Source organism: Dunckerocampus dactyliophorus, chromosome 8 (genome assembly GCF_027744805.1).
Source record: "Dunckerocampus dactyliophorus isolate RoL2022-P2 chromosome 8, RoL_Ddac_1.1, whole genome shotgun sequence".
NCBI classification, from domain to species: domain Eukaryota; kingdom Metazoa; phylum Chordata; class Actinopteri; order Syngnathiformes; family Syngnathidae; genus Dunckerocampus; species Dunckerocampus dactyliophorus.
The window spans coordinates 9,833,994-9,850,468 of record NC_072826.1 but is presented as its reverse complement, the minus strand read 5'-3'; the positions used below and the strand labels follow the sequence as shown (position 1 = coordinate 9,850,468).

Genomic DNA, 16,475 nt, shown 5'->3' with positions numbered 1-16,475 from the left:
GGTCAGTTTCCATTCTATTTTCTATACCGCTTATCCTCATTAGGGTCATGGGGGTATACTGGAGCCTATCCCAGCTGACTTCGGGTGAGAGGCAGGGTACACCCTGGACTGGTCGCCAGTCAATCGCATATAGACAAACAATCATTCACACTCACATTCATACCTATGGACAATTTAGAGCCGCCAATTAACCTAACGTGCATGTTTTTGGAATGTGGGCCCGTGCGGCCCTATGGTCAGTTTCACTTATTAAAAATACATACACTACTCAAAAAGTTAGGGATACAGTAGAACCTTGGTATTCGAACTCCCCAGTTTTCGTATCATTCGTCTTTGGCAAAAAATATAAAATTTTGCTTTGGTTCTGATACACTGTCAGTTATCGTACAATATTGCACATAAAAAACTGTTGTATTTTACTCTTTGGCACACTGAACGTTGTGGTACTAATAAAGATGTGGGCAGACTACTCCCAGCATTGCTTGATTATTCAGCCATCTTGGATCACACACCCAACACCAAAAGTCGTGATACTTAGTTTACACAATACTACGGCATCCTGTAAGGCTCATTCATGTGCTCATTAATTTATCACACTCAAATGAGAATGTGACACAACAAAGGATCCTACGCATTGGGGACTCAGTGTTGTTTTGTTGTTAATACAACTAAATCCAACTAATGTGTTTTTTTTTGTTTGTTTTTTTTAGAAAATATGCTCTCAACTCCCACATGGCTTGTACCAGCTCTGTCACCCCTCTACGACTTCATCACCGGTTGCCTCTGTATAGGTCTTTGCTGAGTAAAACAGTTACACCATAACTTTTTTGCAAATGCTAACAATTTAGTAAGGAAGGTGAGATTGAATTCAAAAAAGAAGTCGTAGCAAAACATAAATGCGGTGTCCGCGTGACTCTCACTTCCCCTTGTCCCTTGCCGCTCGTCATCGCCGTGTTTGCCAAAGAGTCTTCAATAAAGGTAAGAGAGATGTTAAATGTTCAATTAATTCCTAATTTATATGTATTTTGCATTTTTTTCTGCGTGTAAAACTATAATTCTTCTCTATATGTGTGTGTGTTACTACTTTTGCCTGTTTGGAATGGATTAATTGGATTTACATTGTTTACTATGAGAAAACTTTTTTAAATTTTTTGTCTGATTCCGTCTAACTAGGAGCAGAACAGCTGAACTTTTTTTTAAATTTTTGATTCTTCCAGTCTCTCAGCATCTCTATTACAACCTGCAGATGACGCTCTAAACTCAGCGGCACTTCCCTCTGACATAACCCTGTTTCAAGCCTCGCAGTGGTCAATTGTTATGCGTTGCATATTTTTTTAAATGATAACTCTGAACATCTTACGCAATTGGACAGCAAGTAAGTTAATAGTCATGTAGTTGGTGCTCTAGACAGGGAACTACAACCTCAGTGCTTTCGGATACAAACAAAAAAATAGCCAGCAGAGGGCGCCAAATACAACTTCCGTTCCTGGTTTTGTTGGCCAATTATCTTGCGGTGTGGGCGGGACTACACCGGAGGCAAACATGGCTGCGTCCTTAGATGATGAGGTTGAGTTCAATAACCAGGATTACTACTCCCTACTCAACGTGAGGAAGGAGGTACGTTTTTTTCAACTTTGTCTTACACTAATGTTGAGCGACCTGCCCGCCACTCAGATGGTGTTTTTAGGTTGTTTCATGAGGCAGAGTCTCCTCCCACCTCCGGCTAGCGATGTGTCTGTTAGATGTACGATGCTGAGACACGACCACGCAATAGCTTGCTCGTCGAAATTGATATTTGCAAAGATTCAGTATTTCCATCATCTGTAAGGATTCAAGTCTGTGATCATCGAGCTAGACTCAGTTGCCAGAGAATTTTTTTATATTTGTGGGTCGTTTCAACACTGTCATAATATGCACTTCTCCAAACGATGCCTCTAGGAGCTATAATTATACACTGGCAATGCAATTTTCCTTATATACAGTGTACTTATATTTTTGACAAGTGGATAATACGTTCCTTACAGGAAGCAGAGCGTGATTGTGCTAGAATAAGTGTCACAGAGAGGCTTACTGTGTGGAGTTTGCATTATACTCCTTGCTTTAGAGGGTTTCTCCCGGCATACATTCAAATTCTGCCCACAGTCCAAAACAAGTAACGGTTCATGGGCTTATTGAACATTTAATGAAGACTTAGACACACGTAAGATACTTGGAAACACCTTGATCCGACTGAAATGTTAGCAATTTGTATTTCTCAGCAGTTTACATGCCTGGATGAAGTTGGAAGTCAGTACAAAACGCAGTGCAACATGTTTGCCATTACAGCATAGCAGTTTGTTGCCATATAACATATGATATAATAATAAACAAGCCAAAAAATATTAAATCCAACACAATTAGAATGGAAAATATTTCTTTGCAGTGCAAAAATCCTTCAAGTACAACCCCCACGCCCCTCTTTCCTCAACCCCAACACGCACACCCACATGTGTTGTTTACAAATGTTTTTTTCAACTGCAAAATGTGCTCCAAAATATTGCACAGGCTCCCCTTAAATTGCATTTGATTTACATCCCTATTTGCACAATTAAAATTCTCAGTCAAGAAAACAAATGAAGCGCACTGAGCGTGTGGCCATCAAGTAACGTTAACGTATTTTATCAAATACATTCCAGATGCTATAGCTCCATACCTGTCTTGGGCCACCGTTTTTCCTCTTCTTCTTTCCTCTTTCTAAATTGTGCACCTGATAGCTTTCACTTTCTCTTTTTCATGTTCTGTTGACAACGATAACGACACTTAATTGCCATCTCCCACCGTCACTCAACTAGCAGTCAAGGCTAAACCAACTCATATTGACTCACAATTCCCTCTTTTTTATTTCACATTTGTTTGAGACTCTTGTTTTGCAATATAATGAATATAATACTAAGAATGAAGTATGTTTTATTCTTGAGCATTTATTGTTGTAATATACCTTCTAATTAACTTGAGGGCTGAGGCACAGCGGTGAAGGACCCCCCCCATACTCTGGTTTGATCCATTGGTGGACCTTTGATGACGTCTGAGCAGCATGGGGGTGCGAGTATCCCGCCTGTAGAGGGCGCCCATCCGCCACATATCCTGACTTTTTTTTTCCCCCTCTCCGCGCCCCCAAGAGAATCCCGACCTTGGCAATTGCTCATTTGGCCCATAGCTAGAACTGCCACTGGCTGGCTTCTATCTTTTTTACATATGTATACTCATACCATCAGGGGACCTAGCGCCACCTATGGAAGCAGAGGTTGAAAAACAGCTTTTCAATTATGTGGCAATTGCCACGACCAACTCAGTGCACTCAATGAGTGCACTCAGACAATAGGCAGAACTTGTGCACTAAGCGAGAGGCAACAATCAAGGCAGCCTCATGTCAGGTTTGTGTACTGTATTTCAGTGATCCACAACCCCGGGTCATTTGGTACCGGACCGCACAGAAAGAAAAAACAATTTCCATTATTTCATTTTTTTTAATGTTTTATTTTGAAAAGTGGCCGGATTCTCTCTGTTACATCCGCCTTACGTGACGCATGTCCATTGTGTGTGCGCTAACTTTATCTCATGCCACACAGACTACTACTGTATTTTTACCATTTTTCTTTCACCTCATATTTGGTGTCAAATGCTGATACTATGTGGGAATGCATAAAGGTAAGTTTTGATGACTTATTGAGTGCTAATGTGCACATTTGCTCAAGTTAATTCATGGTAGCCCCACTACCTCTTACCACACACGTCAAACAGCGATGTAATCTTTCTGGAAAAATGTGGCTTGAACTGGTGAATGGTGGGTCGGCATTCATTTTGTGCTTTTAATTTGATGTTATTCATGTCTTAGTTTTACACAATACATAATAAAGAAGATAAATTAGATGGCTATAATGTACCAATCCCCCCCCCCGGTCGAACACAAGCCGGTCCGTGGGTCAAAAAAGGTTGGGGACCACTGCTGTATTTGATTAAGGAATGTCCAAATAAGTTTGTTTTTTTTTAGCTCAGCCAATGTTAAAAGAACAATTGGAAACACACAGATATGTGGAGGGCAGTCAATAAGTGCACTCAGATGATGATATGCAGAGCTTGTGCACTAAGCAAGAGGCAACACTGAAGGCAGCCTCACAATGAAATTATACTGCAATTGCCACAACCAACTCAGTGTGTGCACTCAGACAATAGGCAGAGCTTGCGCACTAATCGCGAGGCAACAGTCCAGGAAGCCTCATGTCAGGTTTCTGTACTGTATTTGATTAAGAAATGTCCAAATTATTTTTTTTAGTTCAGCCAATGTTAAAAGAACAATTGGAAACATACAGAAAATATGTGGAGGGCACTCAATAAGTGCACTCAGACGATAGGCAGAGTTTGTGCACTAAGCGAGAGGCAACAATCAAGGCAGCCTCATGTAAGTTTTCTGTACTGTATTTGATTAAGGAATGTCCAAATTGTCTTTTGGAAACATAGATAATATGTGGAGGGCACTCAATAAGTGCACTCAGACAATAGGCAGAGCATGTGCACTAAGCGAGAGGCGACACTCAAGGCAGCCTCACACTGAAATTGTGTAGCAATTGCCATAACCAACTCAGTGCACTCAGACAATGGGCAGAGCTTGTGCATTAAGCGAGAGGCAACACTCCAGGCAGCCTCATGTCAGGTTTCTTTACTCTATTTGATTAGGAAATGTCCAAATTCAGTTTAGTTGGGTAAACGTTTAAAAAAAACAAAACATTTGGAAACACAGATATTTGTCAACTACCACCACTAGCTCAGTGAGTGCACTGAGACAATAGGCAGAGCTTGTGCACCAAGCACAAGAGAGTGTTGCCTCTCACTTAGTGCGCAAGCTCTGGCTATTGCCTGAGTGCACTCACTGAGTTCACATAATTGAAAAGCTTACTCTTCCATGCAGGCCACTTACTATTTTATGGATCTTTTGTTTTCTGCTGCGCCTTGTTAACACATTTGCTGTTGGAATTTTGTTTTTCCAAATATATCATTCCAAATTGCTAAATTCTTTAGTTTGTAGTTATTATGGCAAAAAAAAAAAAAACGTAAAACATTTTTGATTTAGCAAATTTGGGGTTAGATAGTGTTATGGAATAGATTAGGATTTTATCCATTTAGATATGGACTTTGTTTACAGGCTACTCTGGAGGAGCTGAAAGCATCATATAGGAGGCTTTGCATGCTGTACCATCCTGACAAACACCGCGACCCAGAGCTGAAAAGACAAGCGGAACAGCTTTTCAACCAGGTGCACCAAGCATTTGAAGGTAATTATTGGACCTTCAAATATTGCATCGTATCAGAGCAAGTAACATTCAATTTAAGCAAAGTACTACAACCGCGACGTTAATAAATAAGGTGCTACAAATGGTGTCGACTGACCCAGTGTACAAATTGCTGTGCAAAAACAAAGACGTTGAAACTAGACACTTGAGTGTACAAAAAGTCTCTGAAAAGGTTGAATGTTACTTAGTACATTTGCGTTGTTCACTTGATAATCTTTTACTTTTGTGTTTAGTGAGACAATTTTTAACATCTGTCCAGGGGCAACAGATGGAAAATAGCCTATTGGCCAATTCTGGTGCATTTGTCAGGATCGGCCGTAGGCCGTTGTCATGGAATCCAAAATGCAGAGACAATATTTCCGTGTAACACAAATTTAATACAGAAAATACAGAACGGCAAAAATATAAGAACACAAAATCAAAGTACAGCTGAAATACCTCCGGAACTAGTCACGAGAAACAATAACAAAAAACGCTGCTTTAAAACAGACATAACGCAGGGAAAAACACACGGGAATAACGAAAAGAGCTGCTAACAAAAACTAGCAGAGAAGTACCACAAAAACACTAAAGTCCACTGCTGGAAAAAGCCAAGCAGGGAACAAGGTACTTACAAAGGCTGGATACAGAAATGACCCGAGCACTAACACACTGAGTGCTGGAAGTAGCATGTCATAGTGTAGCGTCAGGTAACAATCTGGCACTGGGGTGTCGTTTGCACACACCTTAAGAATGCTCATCTAATGATGCACAGGTGTGATCAATTGGCTCCTCAAGGTGTCTCAGAGGTGTGATGCAGCAGATGGCAGAAAGATGGCGGCAAAGCAGCACACAGATCATTACAGCATTTGCAGCAATGCTAATTAATGTGCACTATCCCTGTCAAATAAACCAATACAATCAATAAATAAGCTAACTTGGAGTCATGAGTTAGGACGGCCTTGCGAATATTGGCAGCGCAAATTGCAGCTTGAAATCACATTCCGATAATTGCACGAACCTGTTTACGTATGTCTGAGATTGGCTGGCGACCAGTCCAGGGTGTACCCCGCCTGTCGCCCAAAGTCAGCTGGGATAGGCTCCAGCAAGCCTCCGCGACCCTAATGAGGAGAAGCGATATAGAAGATGGATGGATGGATGGATGTTTACGTATGTTGTAGCCCAATGAAAAATGAAAATTTTTGAATACATTTAGCTGATGTTTAAGTACATGAATATATAATTATTAATTTTGTAATAATATAATATAATATAAAGAGTAAATAATAAGACAAATAGTGATTCAGAGGACCCTGTGGAAAAGAACATAAGGGGCTCGATTGACACCCTAAGGAAAAAACCGTGCAAATATCTTTCCCTCTGTTTTTTCAGTGTTGAGTGATCCTCATGCTCGAGCCATCTATGACCTTTTTGGGAAGAAAGGACTGGAAGTGGAAGGTTGGGAGGTAGGCTTTCTGATTTCTGATTCCTTTTGTCATCATCACCATCCTCAATATGGTGACATTGCTTGTTTAGGTGGTGGAAAGAAAAAGAACACCTGCCGAAATTCGTGAGGAGTATGAACGTCTACAGCGAGAAAGAGAGGAGAGGAGATTGCAGCAAAGAACGAACCCCAAGGTTTTGTCATGTGAATGATTGTGGGGCTGAACTCCACCCTAATTATTTCCTGATGAATTCAGTCCCTCTGATTTTCATTCATTCGTAACCTATAGGGCACCATCAGCGTGGGTGTGGACGCCACAGACCTCTTTGACCGTTACGATGAGGACTTTGAGGAGATGCCGGGCGGAGGCTTTCCACATATTGAAATTAACAAGATGCACATCTCCCAATCCATAGAGGTACTGTACAACACATTCAAGTAATAAACTAAACCACTTTACTGTCTCTGTACAGCAGCGGCAGGCGGTGCATTTGTTACCTGGGCCTTAAGTGGGGATTTAACCGACTTAATCCGCCTCTTAATACCAACATCACGTCGCAATTATGCAAACCGTCAATAATATGCAAAACCGCAATATTACAAGGCGTGTCATGACAGAGAGAGGCATTTTGCATATTACTAAAGGCACAAAACCCAGTCAACCCTTTCAATATATCGTTGCCGATACATTGACTTTGAGCATTACGGCGATGGCCGTAAATGCCTGTGAATTTGGCACTCGGCCAAGTGTACCAAGTTTTAGACACCTCCAAATTGGAGAAGGTCAGAATCAATATTTCTCTAATAGCATGAGAAAAATATAAGAACTCACCAGAATATGCTCCTTACTGCTTGTAAGCACTGGAAGTGGCGAACACACCCTCTGGCGGGCTGAGACAAGCGAGCTTGCATCGACCTTTCCTTACAACATCTAGCTTTTCTGGAAAAGTCGGCCTTGAAAATTGATTTTTAAGAACGTCCCACACCATTTCAATTTCTCCTCCTGCTCCGTTATCCATTGTGTGCGTTATTGTGTGCAAATCGCTACAGACTACTCACCTTGTCCAAGTTGGATTTGTTTTGCTCTGATCAACCAATCAGAGGACTAAAAAATGCTGATGTTATTGTGGGCCTGCTAGCTGGCCCTGTGAGGCGAATCTGAAATCTGAAAGCCCCATTGCTAACAGCGTTTAAGGAACATCATGTGACAAAGCAAACTAGGGTAATATCTAATAGTATATCATCTTTTTAGAATATGCTGAGAGATAATTAAAAATATTAGCTGCTGGCTGTAAATGGCCCCCGCGCCGCACTTTGGACACCCCTGCTGTACAGTATTATTTTCTGTTTTATCAGCTTTGTTGTCTTTTTTCAGGCTCCTCTGACTAGCTCTGAGACAGCAGTGCTGTCTGGCTCTCTCTCTACACACAATGGCACCGGAGGGGGCAACATTAACTTGACTGTTCGGAGGGTTATGTCTGCCAAAGGCTGGGGAGAGGTAGCAAACATGCACCTTAATGTAGCCAACATTGTAACACCCTGTTGGTGCAGAATGTAGGCTTACTCTTGGTACGTTTCTTTCTCTATAATCACTTGTTTATGTGCTATTCATCGATGCAGGTGGAGTTTGGTGCAGGAGACATACTGGGACCTCTTATTGGGATAAAGGTGTTTCGTAATGTCACTCAGCGATGGTATGGCCAGAGGGGCTATGATCTGTATGACAAAACACAGCCTTGTCTTTAAATCTCTGCAAATCTGCCCTCTGTTGTTCCTCTGCCCAGTTTCTTGACGGCGCAGTGCGGCTTGCAGTTTTCCCCCCGAGGCTTACGCCCCAGTTGTTCTTTGATGACAGCACGCCACCTGGACCAGAACACTATGGGGTACCTTCAGTGGCGCTGGGGACCCAACAGTGCCATGACTACAAGTGTGGTGCGGGACACAAAGAGCAGCCACTTTACTCTAGCTGTGCAGGTAAGTAGAGCATATTGAGCAACTGCACACAAAACACTCATTGGCCACAACATCGGGTACACTTGGTTTGTATGAAAAGATCAAATTCAGGAAATATATCACATATTCTGTGTTTGTAAAGATAATACATTTTAGCTTTAATTGACACGGTTAGAGGTATAATTTTCCCATATTTGTCAAGGATGTCTGCAACATTGGAAACACTTCTCAGTATGATGTAGTGCTGATTCTCTCTCTTGTTCTGCAATGTGTCACTAAAATGCACATTTCCAAATGGCCTCTCTAGCTCGGTGTTCCTCACTCCTACCTAATGATGAGCTACCAGTACAAGTTCCAAGATGAGGACCAGACTAAGGTCAAAGGTTCTGTCAAGTAAGTTTCTCTCTCATTAAATGGGTCCATCTCCCCATGGACAATAAAAAAAAAAGTCAGTGGTGCTTGTCCAAATAAGTGTTAAGTGCACATTATGTCTGGGCATAATAATGGATTAGTTGGTTGATAAGAAATAATTGCTTTTTATGGAATTGATTGCTATTACGGTAGTCTTGTCTTGAAGCATCCATCCATCTTTTATGCCGCTTATCCTCACTAGGGCCACGGGTACTATCCTAGCTGACTTTGGGCGAGAAGCGGAGTACACCCTGGACTGGTCGCCAGCCAATCGCAGGGCACATACAAACAACCATTCACACGCACATTCATATCTTTGGACATTAGAGTCGCCAATTAAGCTAAAATTCATGTTTTTGGAGTGTGGGAGGAAAGCAAAGTACCCGGAGAAAACCCACGCATGCAAGGGGAGAACATGCAAACCCCACGCAGAGATGCCCAAACGGAGATTCAAACCCAGATCATCCCCATCTCCTGACTGTGGCTGACATGCTAACCACGAGGCCACCGTGCGGCTCTGTCTTGAAGCAACTGAGGAAAAACAGAGTGCATTATGTTTGCTACAACCACTAGATGGCATGAATTCAACGACGCATCTTTATTACACACACAGATGTAGCTGGTGAGGGGCGTACCGTGCTGTGGGTTTTGACTTTTGCATGATATCGTTGTGTTGCAAATGTTGCACTGAGCCGATGATTTTGATGAAGTTAAGCCAAACTTTTCAGCTGCTTCTTATTCGCTGGTGCTCGCCGGCTTCTTCTTCGTTGGTGTTCATGGCTATTTCTTCCGGTCGGCGAAGTGGGCGTCAAAACTACGAATCGAAATAAAAACATTTAAACAATACCCTGGAGAATTGGAACGTGCCAGTTCCCACCGATGCTGAAGACTCGATGCCCTACCCTAGCCGAGAACAACATGACGTCATCTACGAGAAGTTGAGCAACTATGAGCACGATGGCTGCATTAGTCGATCTATCTGCACAGAAACAGGAGTTTAGAACATTCATTAAATGTATCTACATCTGTTGTGTTTTGCCATTCCGTATTTTTTTGTTACAAAGTATTTCATTTAAACACTTGTAAAATACACATATGGAAAAATACACTGTCAATGGTATTTTTGTCCTTCTAAAATGAATAGAAAATTCACGTTTAAAAAAACGATGTGATTGATTGATTGATCAAACAAATGTCATCAAATGACACGTCTGAGCCCTTTTCCTGTGGTTGTAAAACCGTTTTGTGATCACACAATGCCATCTCATCTCACCTCATGTCATGATCATGACCACAGAACTCTCCGAATCATTGACTCAACGATTTAACTGTGTTCTATGTGATCCCACTCACACTTGCTACATAATTCATAAACAGTGTCAGTCAGACCACGCTGGAATCACAAATTAAATAAATAATTACTTTTATTTCATCGTCAAATCATTATTTAATTCATAGAAAGAATTGACATGATGAAAAACGTCTTTTTTTCATTTTTTTTCAGAGAGCAGAATCCATTGTCTAGACATGACAGTCCAATGTTAGATATTTGATAAATGTGAATGAATGTTGTGTCATTTAAATGTTTCTGTGCTACGTTTTTTTTTAAACAAACAGAGTCATTGCAGATTCTCCACCATGTTGCTGTCGTCAGTGGCGGCCTGTCTGTCTCTATTGACGTCTGTTTCCTTCCTGCTCCAGGACAGGCTGGTTCGGAACAGTACTGGAATACGGAGCAGAGAGGAAGATCAGCCGCCACAGTGTCCTGTCAGCCACTGTCAGCGTCGGCGTCCCTCAGGGAGTCACACTGAAGATCAAGTACTGACCAACCCAGCATTTGACAGATCGGTCTTCTGTTAGCCCTGCGGGGTGGTCTAATGTGTTTGTTTGCGTGCTCTTGCAGGTTGGCACGTGCCAGTCAGACATACTTGTTTCCAGTCCACCTGACAGACCAGCTGCTGCCCAGTGCTGTCTTCTATGCTACGGTGGGACCGCTGCTGGTGTACATGGCCGTCCACAAACTGGTCATCGTACCGTACACACGAGCACAGAAAGAAGAGTCAGTACATGTTTTGTTGTACCTTAGTAGACCTCTGCTTTTCCTCACGCATGTGTGCAGTTTTTTCATTTTCTATAGTCAAAAGTTGGGTGTTGTTCCACTGCTATTGCTACAATACCTAAAGAACGGAACTAGACAGCCAGTTAATTGGTCGAAAGGAAACAAATGACAATACTCTAAGTGAAAATGACAAACAAAGCTTGGCATTTTTTCCAGTTTGAGTTCATTTACGTAGCACATCTGAAATAAGCATACAGTAGCAGAGATGGGGGATATTATTACGCAAGGAACCAATCCCACGAAACTACTAATACTAAAATTATCCACACCCTGGCCAAATATTGAATCAAAGTAATTTTGCCGTGTCTTATAGCTGGAAAAGACATAGGAAAGTGGAAAAATACTATTAAGAAGTGCTGTGTGATACAAGGCAAGGCAAGTTTTTTTTATCGAGCATTGTTCGTACACAATGTAATTCAAAGTGCTGCACAGAAAAGAAGGGTAAAATCCATCCATCCATCCATTTTCTATACCGCTTCTTCCTGATTAGGGTCGCGGAGCCTATCCCAGCTGACTTCGGGCAGGGTACACCCTGGACTGGTCACCAGCCAATCGCAGGGCACATATAGACAAACAACCATTCACACTCACATTCATACCTATGGGCAATTTAGAGTCGCCAATTAACCTCACCTGCATGTTTTTGGAATGTGGGAGGAAGCCGGAGTACCCGGAGAAAACCCACGCGCACACGGGGAGAACATGCAAACTCCACACAGAAATGCCCAGGGGAGAATCGAACCCAGGTCTTCCCGATCTCCAAGCTGTTACTGTGTTGGCCAATGTGCTAACCACTAGACCACCGTGCGGCCCAAGGGTAAAATCACTTTATAAAATCATTACATGCAGTATCCATCCATCTATCTTCTATGACGCTTATCCTCACTAGGGTTGTGGGTTTGCTGGAGCCTGTTCTCACCTGACTTGGGGTGAGAGGCGGCGTACACCCTGGACTGGTTGCCAGCCAATCATATATAAACAAACTACCATTCACTCTCACATTCACACCTATGGACAATTTAGAGTCGCCAGTTAACCTAACATGCATGTTTTTTTTGAGGGGGGGAATGTAGGAGGAAACCGGAGTACGGGGAAACATGCAAACTCCACACAGAGATCCCCAATATGATCCCCGCAGTCATGAGGTCTTTCCGATCTCATGACTGCGTGGCCAACAAGCTAACCAGTATACAGTATAATAACGAAAAATTGAACATTTCAAAAATATTCATGGCCATTTTGAGAAAAGTCCTCCGTTCAGTTATTGCCTCATTTGCCGATGCGAGGCTGTGTCACAGGGGGGCCTCCACAGTCAGTCCCAGTAAGCGACGCGTGTCCTTGTGCTTCCCAGAGAGCTGGAGCTGCAGAGGAAGAGCTCGGCCACAGACATTGCCAAGAAGAAGCAGGAGGCGGAGTCTGCCGTGAGTCAAGCACACAGTCTTTTCCACTTTTACATGGAATCATTGCTCCTGTGACCTGTTACTCTTGCCTGAAAACCTCCTCCTCCTCCCCTTTTCCTTTTTGCCTCTGAAGGTTCTGCTGATGCAGGAATCTGTGAGGAGAATCATAGAGGCAGAAGAATCCAAGATGGGTGAGGCAGCACATAAGTGCAGTAGCTTTTAACACCAAAGTGTGAAAATGACCATTTTCAGTTTGTAGACTGTTTGAAACTCAATAGGCCTCCCAAGGTGTAAATCAGACCCCATTTGTCACCGTAGCTGTCAGCTGAATGATATATTCTGTAGCTCCAGGACTCAAACTTCCATCATCCCGTGCTGTGAAGCCAATCTGCATGCTGTAGCGTCTACAGAGGTTAAGTGTGTAAATCTGCGTACAAGCACTTTGCCATAAATCAAAACTGTGACCTCAGTGTGCTAATTAATTTCCTGTCACATTTATGTAGGGGGTGCACATGGTTATTTGAGGAGTCACTCGCTGAATGTGTTTAACCTTCAGATGTACTTGCCGATGAACACAGCCAGAGACCCACAATTGAATGACGCGTTAATTGTTTATAACTGTAGGCCTGATCATCCTGAATGCCTGGTATGGGAAGTTTGTGTCGGACACCAGCCAGAAGCAGGAAAAAGCCAAAGTCGTTGACGTCACCGTGCCACTGCAGTGCCTAGTCAAGGACTCCAAACTCATCCTCACTGAGGCTTCCAAGGTGTGTGTTTGTGTTTGCAGCCTTTTTCGATTGGGAAAGCTGCACACATACGGTGCAAATGAATTGCTTCCTGTGCTGCAGGCGGGCTTGCCGGGCTTCTACGATCCCTGTGTGGGAGAGGAGAAGAGCCTGAAATTGCTGTACCAGTTTAGAGGAGTCATGCACCAAGTCATCTCTGCAGACACAGAGCCGTTACGGATACCCAAACAATGTGAGTAGGCAGCAGCTTCACTGTTATGTTAGGCTACCTTTTCATTTCTTATGTTATTTTATTTTATTAGAAAGGGAAGGGAAACTACATTTTCTTTCTGTCTATATTTTATTGCATGCATTACACCCCAATAGCAACCACCTTCAATTTATTTATTATTTATATTTTCTATGTGAAATATAGAAAATATATATAATATATACGTATATAAATATACTGCTCAAAAAAATTAGAGGAACACTTCGAAAACACATCAGATCTAAACTGGGGGAAAAATGATCTTGAATATCTTTCCTGATAATAAGTGGGTGATGTATTAGTAACAAAATGATGCCACATCATTTGATAGAAATGAAAATGATCACCCTATAGAGGGGGGAAATCAAAGACACCCAAAAAATGAAAGTGAAAAAATGATGCAGCACACTGGTCCATTTAGCTAAAATGTCATTATAGCAACTCAAAATGATTCTCAGTAGTTTGTGTGGCCCCCACGTGCTTGTACGCATGCCTGACAACGTCGGGGCATGCTCCTAATGAGACTACGGATGGCGTCCTGGGGGATCTCCTCCCAGATCTGGTCCATGGCATCAATGAGCTCCTGGACAGTCTGAGGAGCAACCTGGCAGTGCCGGATGGACCTAAACATAATGTCCCAGAGGTGTTCTATTGGGTTTAGGTCAGGTGAACGTGGGGGCCAGTCAATGGTATCAATTCCTTCATCCTCCAGGAACTACCTGCATACACTAGCCACATGAGGTCGGGCATTGTCGTGGACCAGGAGGAACCCAGGTCCCTCTGCACCAGCGTAGGTTCTGACAATGGCTCCAAGGATTTCATCCCGATACCTAATAGCAGTCAGGGTGCCATTATCTAACCTGTAGAGGTCTGTACAGATGAGGGTTGTAATTATGTGAGAGGATGAACTGACTGGTGGCTTTATTGTCTTATGAATGCACGCACTCACACAGCAACTATTTGTTTCTGTCCCATCAGCTCACAGGATTGAAACCGAGTCGTAGGAGCTCAAGCCATGGTGTGCAATGAAGGAACAAACTGTTTAACAGAAGTCTGCCTTTTGGGCTTCCTCTGTGATGGCATCAGTGAATCCCGCCTCTCCTCCTTTCCCTACGGGCCAACTCCCAGAGTTTCTACCACACTGCACAGAGCAAGCTCAAATGATCTGCCTGCTGAAGGAGGACAGCGTTGGATACGCGCCGGAAAGAAGGACTGATCCTATTTCGATCATTGATTGGCAAAAAGTTCCCAAATTGAATCGGGGTGTCATTTATGCCCCCATGTAAGGAAAGGTGCTGTTTTACCTCATATTGTTGTGGACCTTATCCTATATGTACGTCACCTTATGTCCTTCAGAACCTTCATAATGTTATAGACTACGTATAATATACCTGTCATGCTGGATTAAGTCACAGGCGGACGTGGATTGAGGGTTTGTTTTACAGGTTTGTGTTAAGGTTTTAAGTCATATCAACATCTTTTAGATAACTGACACATCTGCTGTTCAACGGGATGTCACTCGTATCGGGAATGTCTGATGTATAACTATGGAATGGAAGAGAAAGGGATGTGACCTCATTGCCCTATGATGGTATTGATCCGTCCATTTTAGGAACTGGTCATTTCAAATACTGTATAATGTTGTTTTTTTAAAGTAGGATTGGATTGCAAAACTTTATATTATTAATGCTCCCTTTCAAATGTAAAAATGGCACTCACAAAATGACTTTGTGGCTGCTGCTAACCACTGTAGACCTGATAATACCTGAGCCACTCTAGAACATATTACTGTATATTTTGCTTTGTTAATTCGTCGGTCCCTTTCGCTTGCGTTCCACGTTTTTTTTTTTGTTTGTTTTTTTTAGATGAACTAAGGCAAACTATTCTAATGCTGCACTTTCTGCACATACTGTTGTATGTGTTGTAGCACAGGCATCCTGACGTTGCTTGATATCAAATGCACAGTACAGATAGCGAGCTCTTGTCCAATCAGATGTTATTGTTTCACACACAATCACTGTACTGTATCGGCAATTGTGATAGGGACTGGAATAGAGGGAAGCCTGAAACTGAAGGACTTCATTTGAAAGAGTTTTTTTTGCACTGAGTTTGTGAATTGGGTGGGACCCCTGCCATTGACCCTTGCCATTATTCTCTTTGTGTGTTTGCCATTTGTGTTGTTTTAAAGTATGTCACACTCATCAAATGAGATCCAATACAGGAGTTGTATCAAAGAAAAATAACGCTAGTTTTTTTTGACACTTTCAGAGAGATATTCATTTTTCAGTCATAGAAAAATGTTTTGGGGGTTGTAGATTGCAGTGGTGTAGAATTGCACAGCATCACACTGTTTCTGGTATTTTAGAGACGTTATTTGATTACTCTGGAAAGTAAATCTAGAATTTTCAGCAGCTTGTGAAAAATAAATAAAAACATTTTTCAAACGTTTAAGTTAACTTCAGTTTCACTTAAAAGGCTAAATGAATTGACAATTGACAGTCTGGGGTGAGTAGAAATCGCCACAAAATATGCTCCAGAAAAATCTAGATCTAGAACATAGATTAGAATTAACAGCTTTCTTGACCGTGGCAGTCAAAAGTGAGCATTATTTTTGTAATTTGCAAGTATTGGATTTCATTCACGTGTACAGGTGCCGCTATTGTGACTGAATGAATATTTACGTGATAGGAGGGTGTCAGGTGTGTGTGAGGCCAGCGGAAAAAAAAATAAATTACATTCCAGCCCATCATCCAATGTCCCATGTTAGCATATATTGTCTATTGGAAGAGGATTGCCCTTGTCTGTAAACAGTACAATACACAAATAAAAAAATATGCTGTTTACAG

At 42.2% G+C, this 16,475-nt stretch overlaps 1 protein-coding gene across 1 annotated transcript; it reads left to right on the top strand.

Annotated features, from left to right (window-relative positions):
• The first annotated feature begins 1,521 nt into the window (after positions 1–1,521).
• LOC129186939 (dnaJ homolog subfamily C member 11) lies at positions 1,522–16,457 on the top strand. Its single transcript, XM_054785722.1, has 16 exons — positions 1,522–1,617; positions 5,180–5,309; positions 6,699–6,772; positions 6,843–6,944; positions 7,040–7,168; positions 8,126–8,248; positions 8,371–8,444; positions 8,535–8,724; positions 9,011–9,096; positions 10,816–10,932; positions 11,018–11,173; positions 12,585–12,654; positions 12,767–12,824; positions 13,258–13,400; positions 13,482–13,611; positions 14,608–16,457. The coding sequence occupies exons 1-16, from the start codon at positions 1,543–1,545 to the stop codon at positions 14,631–14,633; spliced, it is 1,683 nt and encodes a 560-aa protein (XP_054641697.1). The 5' UTR covers positions 1,522–1,542; the 3' UTR covers positions 14,634–16,457.
• The last annotated feature ends 18 nt before the right edge of the window (positions 16,458–16,475 follow it).

Coding starts and splice junctions, on each gene's coding strand:
- LOC129186939 (XM_054785722.1), top strand. CDS start 1,543: ATGGCTGCGTCCTTAGATGATGAGGTTGAGTTCAATAACCAGGATTAC. Junction 1,618..5,179: donor TACTCAACGTGAGGAAGGAG/GTACGTTTTTTT, acceptor CTTTGTTTACAG/GCTACTCTGGAGGAGCTGAA. Junction 6,773..6,842: donor TGGAAGTGGAAGGTTGGGAG/GTAGGCTTTCTG, acceptor TTGCTTGTTTAG/GTGGTGGAAAGAAAAAGAAC.